This window comes from Phyllobates terribilis, unplaced genomic scaffold, assembly GCF_046119375.1.
Source record: "Phyllobates terribilis strain yellow unplaced genomic scaffold, ASM4611937v1 Scaffold_2__4_contigs__length_985480577, whole genome shotgun sequence".
Lineage (NCBI taxonomy): Eukaryota > Metazoa > Chordata > Amphibia > Anura > Dendrobatidae > Phyllobates > Phyllobates terribilis.
The window spans coordinates 932,409,578-932,428,593 of record NW_027362762.1 but is presented as its reverse complement, the minus strand read 5'-3'; the positions used below and the strand labels follow the sequence as shown (position 1 = coordinate 932,428,593).

At 43.6% G+C, this 19,016-nt stretch overlaps 1 protein-coding gene across 2 annotated transcripts in view; it reads right to left on the bottom strand.

Moving 5' to 3' along the window:
- Positions 1-19,016, bottom strand: part of LOC141237437 (trifunctional purine biosynthetic protein adenosine-3-like) — a 94,415-nt gene that overhangs the window by 22,998 nt on the left and 52,401 nt on the right. For both annotated transcript variants that reach the window (XM_073668341.1, XM_073668342.1), the window contains exons 11-14: positions 15,931-16,132; positions 14,447-14,523; positions 13,747-13,865; positions 13,289-13,487 (exon numbers count right to left, since the gene is read on the bottom strand). In XM_073668341.1, coding sequence (XP_073524442.1) covers positions 13,289-13,487; positions 13,747-13,865; positions 14,447-14,523; positions 15,931-16,132 — 597 coding nt within the window. The remainder of the gene's footprint in view (positions 1-13,288; positions 13,488-13,746; positions 13,866-14,446; positions 14,524-15,930; positions 16,133-19,016) is intronic.

The following is a 19,016-nucleotide window of genomic DNA, read 5'->3' as shown; positions in this document are numbered from 1 at the left end:
TCCACCGTTGTTTGATCCAAAGTGAACTTCATGTAAGACGACCAAGGAGAACACCATTGTTGAAAAAAAAAATAGTAAAAAAGCCAGACTGGAATTTGCCAAACTACATGTTGACAAGCCACAAAGCTTCTGGGAGAATGTACTATGGACAGATGAGACAAAAATTGAAGTTTTTGGCAAGGCACATCAGCTCTATGTTCACAGATGGAAAAATGAAGCATATCAAGAAAAGAACACTGTCCCTACTGTGAAACATGGTGGAGGCTCTGTTATGTTCTGGGGCTGCTTTGCTGCACCTGGCACAGGGTGTCTTGAATCTGTGCAGGGTACAATGAAATCTCAAGACTATCAAGGGATTCTAGAGAGAAATGTGCTGCCCAGTGTCAGAAAGCTTGGTCTCAGTCGCAGGTCTAGCAACAGGATAATGACCCAAAACACACACAGCTAAAAACACCCAAGAATGGCTAAGAGGAAAACATTGGACTATTCTGAAGTGGCTTCTATGAGCCCTGACCTAAATCCTATGGAGCATCTTTGGAAAGAGCTGAAACATTCTGGAAAAGGCAACCTTCAAACACGAGACAACTGGAGCAGTTTGCTCATGAGGAGTCGGCCAAAATACCTGTCGAGAGGCGCAGAAGTCTCATTGACAGTTACAGGAATCGTTTGATTGCAGTGATTGCCTCAAAAGGTTCAACAAAATATTAAGTTAAGAAGAAGAACCATCATTTCTGTCCAGGCCGATTTCATGAGGTTAATTTTTTTTTAAATTCTGTGGAAGCAGAAAATCAATGTCTGACCTTCATCTCTTCATTTTCAAAAATTTGTAATTTATCAGATTGAAGTTATTTCTGTGACCATTGTGGGTTTTTCTTTCATTAAACGAGGAGTACCAACAATTTTGACCACGTGTGTAGTGTAAGTGTACATGTAATACACTGACTCACCAGTGATGTCTCTAGGTGAAGTCCTTCATCTTCGCTTTTCTTCTTCATCTGGCACAGACAGCCATCACTTCTTCCAGCCAGGAATCATCTCTGCAGAAAATAACACACAGTTATTAATAACTGATCTCTTCTAGAGAATATTCCCACTTCCCCCCCCCCGACCTCTACACTACACCAGTTGAAGAAAAAAAGCAACATAGTGCCGTCCTGCACAGTAACAGGACCCCTCTTTTGTCCCATCCCATGGAAAACAATTTCCTAAAAAGTAAATTATATTACAGAAGTAATAATGTAATAATAATTGGAATCTAAAGTAATAATGTTCCCCACTGGTCACCATAAACTAATAAAGTATGTTCCTCAATCTGGCTCCCAAACAGTAATTAAGTCCCTTGTCTAGCCAGGCACCCCCATATGTCCCTTCTGGCCACCATTTGTCTAGTGTGACCCCTCCATATATTTATCCTAGCACATGTGTATCGAGCCTGCCCCCTCCCATATACCCATCCTAGCCCCCCCATGTGCCAGTCTGCCCCCCCACATATCCATCCTTGCCTCCATGTTTCCAGCCTGCGCCCCCATATGTCCCCCCCATATATCCTCCATGTGTCCAGCCTGCCCTCTACATATTCATCCTGGCCTCCATGTGTCCAGCCTCTCCCCTCATATATCCATACTGCCCTTACCCCCTGCATATATCCATCCTGACACCCCCCATATATCCAGCGTGCCCCTCCATATATTTATGCTAGCCCATGTGTATCGAGCCCGCCCCCCCCACATATTCATCCTAGCCCCCCATGTGTCCAGCCTGTCCCCCCCCATATATCCATCCTGGCCTCCATGTGTTCAGCCTGCCCCCCCTCCCCCATATATCCATCCTGGCCTCCATAAGTCCAGCTTGCCCCCCCCCATATATCCATCCTGGCCTCCATATATCCATCTTGCCCCCCCATATATCCATCCTGCCCCCCCCATATATCCATCCTGCCCCCCATATATCCATCCTGGCCTCCATGTGTCCAGCCTGCCCCCCATATACCCATCCTGCCCACCCCCCTTTGCCTGGGTCCACCTTGGTTCCCCCTTGTGTGTCCTGCCAGGGCTCCCCCTTGTGTGTCCAGCCAGGGCTCCCCTCCCTTGCGTGTCCAGCCAAGGCTCCCCCCTTACGTGTCCAGCCAGGGCCCCCCCTCGTGTGTCCAGCTTGGCCCCCCTCGTGTGTCCAGCTGGGCCCCCCCTCGTGTGTCCGTCCAGCTGGGCCCCCCCTCGTGTGTCTGTCCAGCTGGGCCCCCCCTCGTGTGTCCGTCCAGCTGGGCCCCCCCTCGTGTGTCCGTCCAGCTGGGCCCCCCTTGTGTGTCCATCCAGCTGGGCCCCCCCTTGTGTGTCTGTCCAGCTGGGCCCCCCCTTGTGTGTCTGTCCAGCTGGGCCCCCCTTGTGTGTCTGTCCAGCTGGGCCCCCCCTTGTGTGTCTGTCCAGCTGGGCCCCCCCTTGTGTGTCTGTCCAGCTGGACCCCCCCTTGTGTGTCTGTCCAGCTGGGCCCCCCCTTGTGTGTCTGTCCAGCTGGGCCCCCCCTTGTGTGTCTGTCCAGCTGGGCCCCCCCTTGTGTGTCTGTCCAGCTGGGCCCCCCCTTGTGTGTCTGTCCAGCTGGGCCCCCCCCTTGTGTGTCTGTCCAACTTGGCCCCCCCTTGTGTGTCTGTCCAACTTGGCCCCCCCTTGTGTGTCTGTCCAGCTGGGCCCCCCCTTGTGGGTCTGTCCAGCTGGGCCCCCCCCTTGTGGGTCTGTCCAGCTGGGCCCCCCCTTGTGTGTCCTGCTGGCCCCCGCCTTGTGTGTCCAGACCATTACACACACACACACACACACACACACACACACACCTCTTACCTTCCTGCGATCCCGTGCGGTGTCCTCCTTCTCCTGAGTTGCGCGCCTCCTTCACAGCAGGCGCATGACGATGACGTCATAAGCCGGCCGGCGAAGGGAGACACGCAGCTTCAGCTGCTTCACTGGGACGTGAGCCGCGGTGGTTCAGGTAATGAACGCTGCGTGCGACGTCCCTGCATACACTGTGCCTGCGCTTTTAAAGGGCCCGTGCCCCTTAAAACCGCAGGATTTTTTTTTGTTCTCTTCTCCCCCCTCTACTCTGCAGCAGGGGGCGGGGCCCACCGGGAAATTTCCCGGTATCCCGCCAGCCCAGACCGACCCTGCCTATGGACCTCACCCCCAGAAGATTATGAACCTCAGACTCCTGGTTTTGTGGCCCAATCAGAAATCCAATTTGACACTGCTTGCCTCACAGAAAATTACTTTTTCAGAGTGTTTTTCTCTGAGAATTTGGTAAATCTCATGGTGGCCCAGACAATTTATATGTTCAACAATTTCTTCCTCAAAATCCCACTTTGCTAACTGGACACCTGTAGATGCGGGAGAAATTATGACGTTTTGGGGATTTGTCTTTCACATGGGAATAGTGAGAAGTCAGAAGTTCAGCAATATTGGAGTGTTTATGTTTTATATAACACTCCAGTTTTCCGCATGGCTATGACCCAGAAATGCTTTGAGGCCATTCACAAATTTTTGCATTTCAATGATAATGCACAGTATTCACCCTGAGATGATCCCAACTTTGACTGACTTTTCGGCCAGTCATTGATTACTTCAGCAACAAATTTGCTTAGGTGTACATTCCCCAAAGGGACATCTGCGTAGATGAGTCCCTAATACACTTCGAGGGGAGGCTTAAATTACGGCAATACTTGACCAGTAAGAGGGCGAAGTACGGAATTAAGCTCTACAAACTGTGCAAGAGTACCTCAGGGTACACCCACAGATTTAGGGTTTAAGCAGGGAGAGACAGCCAGATTCAACCCCCTGAGTGGGAAAATTGTGTGGATCTGGTGCACCCACTTCTGTATCAGGGTTATCATCTCTAGGTAGATAACTTCTGCACCAGCATCCCACTCTTCAAATCCCTCTCTGCCAGAGCTACCACAGAATGCGGTACTGTCCGCAAAAACCAGAGAGGCATTCCTAGGTTTCTAATTGGGCAACTGCTCAGAAAGGGTGAGAGCAGAGCCCAATGTAGCGTCAACATGCTGGTGGTCAAGTATAAGGACAAGAGGCATGTCCTTTTCTTGACTACAATACATGGTAATGGCAGCACCCCCGCCCGAGTATGAGCTAACACTACACAGGTCCCCAAAACCAGACTGTGTCCTGGGGTATAATAAGAACATGGGAAGAGTTGATCTCTCTGCTCAAGTCCTCCAGCCCTACAGAGTTATACAAAAAGCTGGCTGTGCACATCATAGAGATGGCAATGTATAACGCTTACGTGCTATCATGATGTGCAGGCCAAACCGGCACAGTCTTTCAATTTCAGGAGGTAGTGATCAAAGCCCTAATATTTGGAAGTCAGGAAGGGGAAGGCCCCAGGACTTCTGGAATTGAAGGTGCCCATATAGCATCAGGGCAACATTTCCCAGATGAGGTCCCTCAAACTGCAAAGAGAGGAAGGTCACAAAAAAGGTCTAAAGTGTGTTACAGAAGGCAGATAAGAAAGACACCATTTTTCAGTGTGACACCTGCCCTGACAAACCTGGCATATGCATATGTGGCGCCCCTGCGGGTTCAGTTGCCACAGAGGTACTGCATCTCACCCAGAGGTGTGGTATCTCATGCTTAGGTAAAGAAGGAGTACTGCCCGGGACCCTAACACCTGCATCCAACACTACACTACTCCAGACCAGCAGGAGGGGCAAGATGCTTCGTTTCCTGCTGAGCCCTGTCCCTGGCTGGAGTGGGGGAAACCAAAGTGAGGGGGAACCATGTAGTGGGTGTGGGAGGAGGAAGAAGTTCAGGGGGAGCATTGAGAGAAGTAATATAAAGAGAGAAGCCATCTTGGGAGTGTAGACAGACTGAGAGGAGAAGTAGAGGGAGCAGGAGCTCTGTAGGAGCTCTGCTCAGGAGTAGGGCCTAGCCAGAGAGGCCCAAGACTGAAGAGAGAAAGAGGAGCAGGAGAAAGGCTCCAGGAACATGGAAGGGACCCCAGGGGTACGGGTAGTGCTGGAGGCCACCTGTACGCCCGAATCTACCAGGAGGTGGAGGGGTCAGGTAGCACAGAGGGGACCGGTCCCTAAACTAGCAGAGTTCTTTAAGCCTCAACTAGGAAACCGGAGGCTGCAGTATTTCAGGTACTGCAGCCAAAAGCCACATCTAATCACCAGAAAGGTGGCCATAGAGGACCCAGGGGACAGAGAAGACGTCGCCGGGCAAGGTCCGCGGCCACTGGCCTGAGACACTGGGTGTGAGGTGCAGGGAGATGGTCAGAAGAAACACACAGAAGGGGGTCCCGTTACGTACTCTGGAGAGACCTGGGAGTTTGCTGAACCCCTCCCTGAGTAAGCACAGGACGCCGTGGGAGGTTACTCTAGTACTGGTAACTGGAAGTCTAAGAAACCGTGAGTAAACCCTGAGGACTGCACCTTACTGCCTCTGTGATCATTATCTGCGCCATCACCTGCGCCATACTGCCCAGCATCAGCTACAACATCTACAACATCTACACTGCCCTGGAGCTAAGCTCTACCTGTGGAGAGCTAAACCAACTCTGCTGCATTCACACCAGCTCCAGAGGACCTGCTCCGCAGCGGCGGCTCCCTTTAGCCGCATACCACAGGTGGCGTCACGAACTGTATATAAGAACTTTAATTCCCCTGTAAATATCCCCTTTTTACTAACCGCCCTGGGTCACGGACCGGGTCACCGCCACTATGACATCTCCCCTAGCAACGACCGGCCCGACACCGAGTACCCCACGGCCCAGGGGGCGCGTCACATAAAAGACTGTTTCAATCTGTACACGATTGCACGACTTCATGTACTCTAAACAACTTACATATGCCAACCTGATGTACTCTACACAACTTACATATGCCACCCTGATATACACTACACAACTCACATATGGATGTACTCTATATAACTCACATATGACACCACATTATAAAATTCACATACCAGGAAAACAATAAATTAGTTCCAATATAGGCTCACTTGCGGGGGGGGGGGATGTGTTCCACTGTTTTGGCACCTCAAGGGCTCTGCAAATGCATCATGGCACCCACAACAATTCCATCAAAGTATGCGCTCCAAATCGTCACTCCTTCCTTTTGGAGCTCGGCAGTGTGACCAAGCAGTAGTTTTCCCCCACATATGGGGTATCAACATACTTATGAGAGATTGCACAACAAATTTTGGGATCCATTTTCTCCTGTTACCTTTGTGAAAATAAAAAAAATTGGGGCTAAAAGAACATTTTTGTGGGAAAAATGTGATTTTGTATTTTCACAGCCCTATGTTATAAACTTCTGTGAAGCATCTGGGGGTTCAAGGTCCTCACCGCACATCTAGATAAATTTCTTTAGAGGTGTCGTTTCCAAAATGGGATCACTTGTGGGGGGGTTTCCACCGTTTAGGCACATCAGTGTCTCTGCAAACACGAATGGCATCAGCTATAGATTCCAGTCAATTTTATGCTAAAAAAGTCAAATAGTGCTCCTTTCCTTCCAAGACCTACCATGCATCCAAACAGTAGTTTACCACCACATATGGGGTATTGGCATACTCAGGAGAAACTGCACAACAAATTGTATGTTCCATTTTCTCCATTTACACTTGTGAAAATACAAAATTTGGGGCTAAAGCATTGTGTTTGTGAGAAAAAGTCAAATTTTCATTATTGCTTTCCACATTGCTTTAACCCCTTTCTGGCCCAGAGCGTATTAATACGTATCAGTGCCCTGGGCCTTATGGGCCTGATACGTATTAATACGCCCTGGCGATTTCGCCCGCACACAAGCTGTGCGGACGAGATCGCCGTCGAGTGTCAGCTGATTGTTACAGCTGACACTCGGTGCTATGTGCAGGGAGGGGTCCCGCACCGCTCCCGGCACATTAGCCCCCGAAATGTTGCGATCGAAATCGATGGCAGCATTCCGGTGGCAAGAGGAGGTAAGCGCTATACTTACCTTCTCTGCCGGTGACTCGACGTCATCATGACAACATCCGGGTCACCAGGAGGCAGGAAGTTGCTTTGGTCATGCGCAGTGCACAACCAAAGTAACTTCTCCCTCTGCAGCGCTGACAGGCTGCATGGCATAGGGAGCTGCTGCTCTCTATGCCATGCAGCCGATCAGGCTGCAAAAAGTGAAAGTCCCATAGTGGGACAATGTGAAAAAGTAATAAAAATGTCAGAAAGTGAAAAAAAAAGTAAAAAAAAAAAAGTTAAAATATTAAAAAAAAATGAAAAAAAATAAATAAAAATATATATATATATATATTGTACCCATAAATAATCTTATGAAAAAAAACCAAAAAAACAATAAAAGTGCACATATTTGGTATCGCCGCGTCCGGAACGACCTGACCTATAAAACAGCCAAGCTAGTTAACCCCTTTAGTGAACACGGTAAAAAAAATAAATAAAAAACGAAACATAAAACGATGTTTTATCATCATACAGCTCCAACGGTCGAAAAATAAAAAAGTTATAGCTCTCAGAATAAAGCGATGCAAAAACAATTATTTTTTCTATAAAATAGTTTTTATTGTGTAAAAGCGCCAAAATATAAAAAAAAATATAAATGTAGTACCGCCGTAAACGTACTGACCCGAAGAATAAAGCTGCCTTATCAATTTTACCACACGCAGAAAGGCATAAAAAAAAAAAACAATTCCTGAATTGTTGGTTTTTGTTCATTCTGCCTTCTAAAAATCAGAATAGAAAGCGCTCAAAAAATGTCACGTGCCCAAAAATTGTACCAATAAAAATGTCAACTTGTCCCGCAAAAAACAAGCCATCACATGACTCTGTCTCCCGAAATATGGAAAAATTATAGCTCTCAAAATATGGCGATGTAAAAACTAGTCTTTGCAAAAAAATGCATCTTTTAGCGTGTGACAGCTGTCAATCATAAAAACCCAATATGAATCTGGCATCGCTGTAATTGCACCGATCCAAAGAATAAAGATGTCTAATCACATATACCGCACGAGGAATGGCGCAAAAAATAAACTTTAGGGTTGTGCTAGGTTTAGGGTTGTGCTAGGCTTAGGGTTGTGCTAGGGTTAGGGTTGGGGTTGGGCTAGGATTGGGGTTGGGCTAGGGTTAGGGTTGGGCTAGGGTTAGGGTAGGGTTAGGGTTGGGCTAGGGTTAGGGTTGGACTAGGGTTAGGGTTGGGGTTGGGATTTTTTCAGAAGTAAAGAAAAAAAATGACGACAATATGGCGACTAATGTTGAGCGCAAGTGCTCGCTACTTGAGTTTGCATCGGGTGCTCGGGTATGCACCGAGTATAGCGGGTGCTCGAGTGACATGCTCGAGTCTCCGCCCCAAAAATTTTGCAGCTGTTATACACCCAATAAAACTTGTGGGGGATTGCCTGCCATGCACGAGCGATCCCCGCATGGGTTTTTTTGGGTGTCTAATAACCGTGAAACATGCGGGGCAGGGACTCGAGCATGTCACTTGAGCACCCGCTATACTTGGTGCATACCTTAGCGCCGAATGCAAACTCAAATAGCGAGCACTTGCACTCAAGACTACACTGTGTTCAGAATTATTAGGCAAATGAGTATTTTGATCACATGATACTTTTTATACATGTCGTCCTACTCCAAGCTGCATAGGCCTGAGAGCCAACTACCAATTAACTAAATCTGGTGATGTGCATCTCTGTCATGAGGAGGGGTGTTGACTAATGACATCAACACCCTATATAAGATGTGCTTAATTATTAGGCAACTTCCTTTCCTTTGGCAAAATGGGTCACAAGAGAGTTTTGACGGGCTCTGAAAAGTCCAAAATTGTGAGATGTCTTGCAGAGGGATGCAGCAGTCTTGAAATTTCCAAACTTTTGAAGCGTGATCACCAAAGAATCAAGCGTTTCATGGAAAATAGCCAACAAGGTCGCAAGAAGCGTGTTGGCCAAAAAAGGCACAAAATAACTGCCCATGAATTGAAGAAAATCAAGCGTGAAGCTGCCAAGATGCCATTCGCCACCAGTTTTGCCATATTTCAGAGCTGCAACGTTACTGGAGTATCAAAAAGCACAAGGTGTGCAATACTCAGGGACATGGCCAAGGTAAGGAAGGCTGAAAAACGACCACCTTTGAACAAGAAACATAAGATAAAACTTCAAGAATGGTTCAAGAAATATCTTAAGACTGATTTTTCAAAGGTTTTATGGACTGATGAAATGAGAGTGACTCGTGATGGGCCAGAGGCTGGATCAGTAAAGGGCAGAGAGCTCCACTCCGACTCAGACGCCAGCAAGGTGGAGGTGGGGTACTGGTATGGGCTGGTATCATCAAAGATGAACTTGTGGGACCTTTTTGGGTTGAGGATGGAGTGAAGCTCAACTCCCAGACCTACTGCCAGTTTCTGGAAGACAACTTCTTCAAGCAGTGATACAGGAAGAAGTCAGTATCGTTCAAGAAAAACATGATTTTCATGCAGGACAATGCGCCATCACATGCATCCAACTACTCCACAGCGTGGCTGGCCAGTAAAGGTCTAAAAAAGGAAAAAAAAATGACATGGGCCCCTTGTTCATCTGATCTGAACCCCATAGAGAACCTATGGTCCATCATAAAATGTGAGATCTACAGGGAGGGAAAACAGTACACCTCTCGGAACAGTGTCTGGGAGGCTGTGGTGGCTGCTGCACGCAATGTTGATTGAAAACAGATCAAACAACTGACAGAATCTATGGATGGAAGGCTGTTGAGTGTCATCATAAAGAAAGGTGGCTATATTGATCACTAATTATTTTGGTTTTTGTTTTTGCATGTCAGAAATGTTTATTTCTAAATTTTGTGCACTGATATTGGTTTACCTGGTGAAAATAAACAAGTGAGATGGGATTATATTTGTTTTTTTATTAAGTTGCCTAATAATTCGGGATAGTAATAGTTACCTGCACAAACAGATATCCTCCTAAGATAGCCAAATCTAAAAAAAACCACTCCAACTTTCAAAAATATTAAGCTTGGATATTTATGAGTCTTTTGGGTTAATTGAGAACATAGTTGTTGATCAATAATAAAAATAATCCTCTAAAATACAACTTGCCTAATAATTCTGCACACAGTGTAATGACAACTTATTCAATATGATAACCTAGAGTTATCAAATTCTGTCGTACCTCTGGGTTCAAAATGTTCACTCTACCCCTTGATAAAATCCTTGAGGGGTCTAGTTTCCAAAATGGAGTCACTGGCGTGGGGGTTTCCACTATTTAGGCACATCAGGGACTCCCCAAATGCAACATGGCGTCCGCTAATTAATCAAGCAAATTTTACATTCAAAAAGTCAAATGGCGCTCCTTCCATTACAAAACCCTGCCATGAGCCCAAACAGTGATTTTCCCCCACATATAGGGTATCAGCTTACTCAGGAGAAATTGCCCAACAAATTGCATGGTGCAATTTCTCCTGTTACCCTTGTGAAAATGCAAAATTGGGGGCTGAAAAACATTTTTGTTGGAAAAATGTGAAAATTTTATTTTTACGGCTCAATGTTATAACTTCTATGAAGCATCTGGGGGTGCAAGGTGCTCACCACACATCTAGATAAGTTCCCTAAGGGGTCTAGTTTCCAAAATGGTGGCACTTGTGGGGGGTTTCCACTGTTTAGGCACATTAGGTGCTCCCCAAATGCGACATGGCGTTTGCTAATTATTCAAACAAATTTTACATTCAAAAAGTCAAATGGCGTTCCTTCCCTTTCAAACCCTGCCATGCGCCCAAACAGTAATTTGCCTCCACATATGGGGTATCGGCGTGTTCAGGAGAAATTGCACAACAAATTTCATGGTGCAATTTATCCTATTACCCTTATGATAATGCAAAATTAAGGGATGAAAAACGGTTTTGTTGGAAAAATGTGAAAATTTTATTTTTACAGCTCAATATTATAATCTTCTGTGAAGCACCTTGGGGTTCAAGGTGCTCACCACACATCTAGATAAGTTCCCTAAGGGGTCTAGTTTCCAAAATGGTGTCACTTGTGGGGGGTTTCCACTGTTTAGGCACATCAGGGGCTCCCCAAATGCAACATGGTGTCCACTAATTATTCAAGCAAATTTTACATTCAAAAAGTCAAATGGCGCTCCTTCCCTTCCAAGCCCTGCCGTGCGCCCAGTGTTTTTTCCTCACATATGGGGTATCTGCGTGCTCAGGGGAAATTGCACAACAAATTTGGGTTCCATTTTTTCCTGTTACCCCTGAGAAAATAAAAAAATTTGGGTCTAAAATAACATTTTTGTGAAAAAAGTTAAATGTTCATTTTTTTCTTCCACATTCCAAAAAATCCTGTGAAGAACCTGAAGGGTTGAATGTGGTTTTGAGGACCTTGAGGGGTGCAGTTTTTAGAATGGTGTCACTTTTGGGTATTTTCTGTCATAAAGGCCTCTCAAAGTCACGTCAAATGTGATGTGGTCTGTAAAAAAAATGGTTTTGTAAATTTTGTTGTAAAAATGAGAAATCGTTGGTCAACTTTTAACCTTCATAGCTCCCTACTAAAAAAAAATGTTGGTTCCAAAATTGTGCTGATGTAAAGTAGACATGTGGGAAATGTTATTTATTAACTATTTTGTGTAACATATCTCTCTGATTTAAGGGCATAAAAATTAAAAGTTTGAAAATTGAGAAATTTTCAAAATTTTCGACAAATTTCAGATTTTTTCACAAATAAACGCAAGTGATATCGAAGAAATTTTATCACTACCATGAAGTACAATATTTCACGAAAAAACAATCTCAGAATCAGCGGGATCTGTTGAAGTGTTCCAGAGTAATTACCTCATAAAGTGACAGTGGTCAGAATTGTAGAAATTGGCCTGGTCATTAACGTGCAAACCACCCTCAGGAGTAAAGGGGTTAATATCTGTGAAGCACCTGAAGGGTTAATAAACTTATTGAATGTGGTTTTGAGCATTTTGAGGGGTGACGTTTTTAAAATTTTGTCCCTTTTGGGTATTTTCTGTCATATAGGCAGACATGAGGAAAAAAATATTTATCAACTATTTTGTGCGATATAGCTATCTGGTTTAAGGGCATAAAAATTAAAAGTTTGAAAATTGCAAAATTTTCACCAAAATTCCGATATTTTCACAAATAATATCGCAAAAAATATCAACCTAAAGTTACCACTATCCTAAAGTACAATGTGAGAGAGTTAATTGGGTGTGTCAGGGCTCAGTTTACAAGCAGTCAGAAAAATATTTAGATTTGAGAGTCCTCAGTGGTTGATACCTTTTAATGGCTAACTGAAAAGATGGTAACAAATTGCAAGCTTTCGAGACTACTCAGGTCTCTTCATCAGGCATAGTATACTATGCCTGATGAAGAGACCTGAGTAGTCTCGAAAGCTTGCAATTTGTTACCATATTTTCAGTTAGCCATTAAAAGGTATCAACCACTGAGGACTCCCAAATATAAATATTTTTCTATCCACTGGCTAACACGGTACAAGAATATATATTTTCCCTATATCAAGCAGTCAGAGAGATATGTGGGACTGGCGGCTCACATATCCCCACCCCAGGGCATGGTACGGCAGATTAAAAGGAGACCAGTTGTCTCATTCGGTGTCTGTGAGTGGAGGTGTTCAGACCTCCAGTGTTGTTTGCCTAAGGACTAAATAGCTGGGCACTAATCCGAGAGGGTGAACCCGCATTACTGTATGGTCTATTTACTTTATGTTTCACTTTTTGCTGGAAAAGGCAGTTTTTGTTTTCTTACCCTGTCCTCATCAGTTTATGGAGTCCTAATAAACCAGTTCTGACGTTTTACTGAAACCGCTTCCCGTGCCTAACTCAAAGCATAACCGAGTGAGTAGAATCCCTACATGCAAAATAATGCCTTCAATGCGGCCTCTGTTTGTGCTGTGTATGGGAAACATAATAGTAGTTACTCTCCCCCACTAGCCCAGAGACAACTGAAAATGAATGATAGAGCCAGCAAAGGAGAAAACTGGTGAAACTGCAGGATGCACATCATATAATGGCCAGATATACTATTATTCCTCCTGTACACATACAGCACAGCTTATTCTGAAAAGTCACCCGAAAATCTGTCATCTGTACACGGCAACAGAATAGATGAAAATGAATTATAAAGTGTTCAATAACTTGTAACTTTCTATGATGGAACAGAGATCGCCTCCTGCGAATCTGAGCCCCGTCTATACACAAGGACAGTAGATGAGGGGCAGATGACTAATACTCCACATCTCAGTCATTAGGAAAAGCTCATAATAAGCAGCTAAATTCTAGATTTTTACCTAATAATGTGGCCCCAGTTATTTTGCAGCCCCGTGCCAGTCCTTCCTCTAGAGCTTCAGTCACATCAGCTGAGAGTTGCCCAGAAGCACAATGTGGCATGAAAAACAAAGTCTGAGCTCCTTGTGCCAAAAGCTCATTGATGCAAGTGGTCACCAGACTTTGGGCTGCTGATTTGTGCAGATTGCAAGCCAGGGCCACCTAGAATAACGCAGAACAATAGACACAGTTATATTATACATCCATCTTTCATTTCTTGTCATTTTCAAAATTTCTGCTTGGTGTTAATGAATGGATCTCTGGACAAAAAACCCTTAAAAGCCAATGTTCAATTATTTTTGTTTTGTAATTGTATCTAAAATGGAAAGTGAAGTAAATTGTCCAAAGTTCCTATACAAACCTAAATCCACACATTTCCTGGTATTATAAGGATAAATGTTTCTATAACTCATCTTCTCACCTCTATTTTGTCTCCAATGCTGGTGGATGAGCAGACAAACACCGGATCCTTGTACTGAGCCGTGTTTATATCAAAGGATCTGACTTTTCTTCTAAGGGATTGATGAACATTTCCCATCACTACAATAAGAAATTGGTAAGAGAGATGAGATCCGTGACATCACCGGTGTGTGATAATACTGTATAATAATAGTAATAACAATAATAAAGCTCCTCGGGGGAGGAGACAACAACTGCACTGCCCCTTGGGAAGTAACCAAATCACTAAATAACCCAGCAATTCTCTCTACAGAGCTGGAGATTAGAGTTCATCAGAGTGCAAGGGAGATGGTGGTCAGGACCAGGTCATAGGGAGGGTTAAAGGGGCAAATTACTTCACCATCCAGTGGCCCCCACCAGGTTACTACCAGTATCTTAAGCTTAAATAAGGCCTTTTTATTAGGACTCGTAGACGCATTAATATGTGGCCATTATTCTGCTCAGGGCCACGCAGATTACAGCTGATCGTTGGTAAGTCCAACTCCACCAGGAAAGCAGAGACTTCAGGGTATCAATGTTATAGGTCCACATGAAGCTTTTTCACGAGTCCTTATTGTCATACTATGGACTGTGGCTAAATATTTTCTGGATTTACCTTTTTCTTTTACCTTCTGGTTAGAGAACAGTGATACATCTGACATTACACATCCCAGAAGTTGTACCTGTTGGTCCAGGCTGGATGACATCTGAAGTTGTGTCATTTGTCGTTTGGGACTCATCAGCGCAAAGTAATTTACGTCTATTTTTAGGAATAGAGGAAAGAGAGAAGAACCTTATAAGTATTTCTATCGATCCCTTTACACATTCATTTCTAGGTTCTAGGTTTGTTATTCTGCAGCTTTTTCTGAGTGATCCCGAAACAGTCTTGTAGAAATCCCACAGAGAACACAGGGGTTAATCTCCCGCTGATCAGGTCAATGTTTGTCTGACGGCCGCCTGCATCCCCCCCATAATATGGGCGGGTTTATACATATTTATTTATTTATTTTATATTTCGTCTTACTACAAACAGGACATAGGGGAGAGGCTCCTGCTGCAGCTGACATGCGGGGGACATGGTTGAGCTCCAGAGATTCCCTCATATATTTCACAGTATTAACTGTTAGATGAGGATCAAAGAAAAAGACGAGATTAAGAAAGAAATTGAATATTTTTTATTTTATGTGTTTATTATTCCTTCAAGTTAACAAGAATTAAACTGATAGAATTTTTGGAATATGCAGTCAATATTATGTTTGAGCCGTTAAAGGGGTTGTCTGGCGAAAATAAGCTATCAACAGGACAGATCTGAGAAGCTTCAATAAAGCATGAAATAATTTTTATTCATTCATTGATGTGCCTCTTATTTTCCTTTCCTCAAATCTTTGGCTGAACTTCACCAGCAGGACCGGCCCCCGTCAAGCAGTTTCTCCACTTCAGCATTACAAGACATAGCGTGGTGAGCTCATAATCCCCCCTCTCTCTTATCAACAGGACAGGTTTTCTGCAGATCCCATTAAACCTTATGAACTCCCAGAAGAACATCTCAGAAACCCCAGAAAATGCATCTCAACCTATTTCATTGAGTGCTAGTGACCATAAGTGAATACACAGGGTGGGAATAGGGCATAGATTTTTGGAAAGGGGCTTGCCTATGGATATATAAATTATGATTCGGTCTTTGTAAGACTCTTTCCCTCCATTTTCTGGAAAACTGCCTTAAAAAGTTGCCAAGTATGCAAAAATCTCATGTGAATAATCAGTCCGTACAGAAGAGATATTGGTCTGTAAAAAAAATATTTTATGTCCGCCCATAAACACACCCCCTCTCGAGAAGGGCAGAGAGATTGAGTGTGCTGAAATCCAACATGGCAAATCCTTCCTTCTCAAATTGTCATAATTTATGGGGATTCCATATGTCAATGACAGGGAATCCAGATGACCCCTGTAAACAGACATTATACAGTTACCCTCCCCTCTTCAGAAGACCACCTCTTTAAGAAGACCACCGTATCCACACCAGACTTTCAGTTTCACATTTCCACCACGTGCTGGGAATTTACTTTTAGAAGACCACCCCTTTATTTTACAATCCAATTTTATATGGTCGTCTCATAGAAGTTTCTCAGTATTAATAAAAACAAGTACAACTAGGAGAACTCCGCACCTTTCTTTATCCTTCTGAGGAGGAGATGGATAATCTTTCCTGTAGGCCATTCCGAGAAAAGCCACAATTTTGCCGCACTTGGTTCCTACAATGGGAGTAGCGGCTGTTGCTCCACTGGACATAGTTTCATCAGATGTCAGTTTGGTATTTCTATATCCATCTTCTGGACCTGGCTCTTTGGCTTTGGCAATGTCAACGGAACCTAAAAATAAAGTATTTTTTTTTTACCTGGTAAAGATTTCTATGCTTTTCAGAAGACCAAGCACTCCAGTTCTCTGTACAATAATGAACATGGGCCTCTTATCAACCCCCATAGTTAAAGGATGATTACTATCACAGCTTCTTGGTAATACAGTAGTGTGAAAAAGTGTTTGCCCCCTTCCTGATTTTTTACTCTTTTGCATGTTTGTCGTATGTAAATGTTTCAGATCACAAAACAAATTTAAATATTAGACAAAGATAACACAAGTAAACACAAACTGCAGTTTTTATATGAAGGTCTTTATTATTAACCCTTTCGCTCCAGAGCCTGTTTTCACCTTCGTGACCGGGCCAATTTTTTCAATTCTGACCACTGTCAGTTTATGAAGTAATTTCTCTGGAACGCTTCAACGTATTCCCCTGATTCTGAGATCGTTTTTTCATGACATATCGTACTTCATGATAGTGGTAAAATTTCTTCGATATAACTTGCGTTTATTTGTGAAAAAATCGGAAATTTGGCAAAAATTTTGAAAATTTTGCAATTTTCAAACTTTGAATTTTCATGCCCTTAAATCAGAGAGATATGTCACACAAAATAGTTGATAAATAACATTTCCCACATGTCTACTTTACATCAGCACAATTTTGGAACCAAAATTTTTTTTTGTTAGGAAGCTATAAGGGTTAAAAGTTGACCAGCGATTTCTCATTTTTCCAACAAAATTTACAAAAACATTTTTTTAGGGACCACATCATATTTGAAGTCACTTTTAGGGGTCTTTATGACAGAAAATACCCAAAAGTGACACAATTCTAAAAACTGCACCCCTCAAGGTGCTCAAAACCACATTCAAGAACTTTATTAACCCTTCAGGTGCTTCACAGGAATTTTTGGAATGTGGAAGAAAAAAATTAACATTTAACTTTTTTCACAAAAATGTTACTTTAGACCCAATTTTTTTTATTTTCACAGGGGTAACAGGAAAAAATGGACCCCAAATTTTTTTGTGCAATTTCTCTTGAGCGTGCTGATACCCCATATGTGAGGGAAAACCACTGTTTGGGCACACTGCAGGGTTCGGAAGGGAAGGAGCGCCATTAGACTTTTTGAATGTAAAATTTGTCTGAATAATTAGCAGACGCCATGTTGCGTTTGGAGAGCTCCTGATGTGCCTAAACAGTGGAAACCCCCCACAAGTGACACCATTTTGGAAACTAGACCCCTTAGGGAAGTTATCTAGATGTGTGGTGAGCACCTTGAACCCCAAGGTGCTTCACAGAAGATTATAATATTGAGCTGTAAAAATAAAATTTTCACATTTTTCCCACAAAACCGTTTTTCATCCCTTAATTTTGCATTATCATAAGGATAATAGGATAAATTGCACCATGAAATTTGTTGTACAATTTCTCCTGAACACGCTGATACCCCATATGTGGAGGCAAATTACTGTTTGGGCACATGGCAGGGTTTTAAAGGGAAGGAGCGCCATTTGACTTTTTGAATGTAAAATTTGTTTGAATAATTAGCGGACGCCATGTTGCATTTGGGGAGCCCCTAATGTGCCTAAACAGTGGAAACCCCCCACAAGTGCCACCATTTTGGAAACTAGACCCCTTAGGGAACTTATCTAGATGTGTGGTGAGCACCTTGCACCCCCAGCTGCTTCACAGAAGTTTATAATATTGAGCCGTAAAAATAAAATTTTCACATTTTTCCCATAAAAAATGTTTTTCATTCCCTAATTTTGCATTATCATAAGGGTAACAGGATAAATTGCACCATGAAATTTGTTGTACAATTTCTCCTGAGTACGCCGATACCCCATATATGGGGGAAAACCACTGCTTTGGTGTACGGCAGGGTTCGGAAGAGAAAGAAGCGCTATGTTGGCTGGGATAGGCAGCAGACGCCATGTCACATTTGAAGAGTCGCTGACATGCCAAAACAACAGAAACCCCCACAAGTGACCCCATTTTGTAAACTACACCTCTCAAGGAATTCACCTAGGGAAGTAGTGAGTATTTTTTAATTTTTAAATTTATACCATTGGGCAGTGAAAAAAGCATAATTATATTTTTACCACCAAAAAATGTTTTACCCTCAGATTTTACATTTTCACACAGGGCAATGGGTAAAAATGGTGCCGAAATGCGTCACACAATTTCTTCTAAAAGTGGCAATACCCCATATGTGGCTGTATCATACCGCTTACCCATACGGCGAGATCTGGGAGGGACGGAGCGCTATTTGACAATTGGAGAACAAATTATTGTAGAATAGGCATTTGGATTTGGCAGCACAAAATTTTCTGAATTTCTTTTGGGGGGCAAGGGCCATTTTGCTTTTCCAGAGCCTTTCTCCTACCAGTAACTTGGAAGTCCCTTATATTTTTAACAGATGACGGACCTGAGTGGGGACTAGCTTTTTTTGAGGACTGAGTTGAAGCTTTTATTGGGAACATTTTACGTAACATTTATCCGGCGCTCTAGGCTGAGCACTTACATCGGGGTTTCCATCTAAATTTCCAAGTGATGTAATTCAGATGAAACCCCTGCAGGATCCATTCACTATAATGAGGCAGCAGAGTTACTCTGGACTCTGTCTGGCCTCTGTTTAGCGGTGTCCTTTTTTTCAGAAGTGCACAAAACTGTGGCCAACCGCACTTTTATGCACGCCTAAAACAAATGACACCGTGGGATCCCAGGCTAGACGGCGTCCACAGTGGCCTATATCTGCCTCATTACAGGGAATCTTCCATCATGGGTTCCATCTGATTCACGTATTTCAGAGATTTACACAGAAACTCTGGTGTAAGTGCTCAGCGCAGAGCACAGGATAAATGTGAGCAGAGCCTTACTGCGATCTTTGGGAGACATAA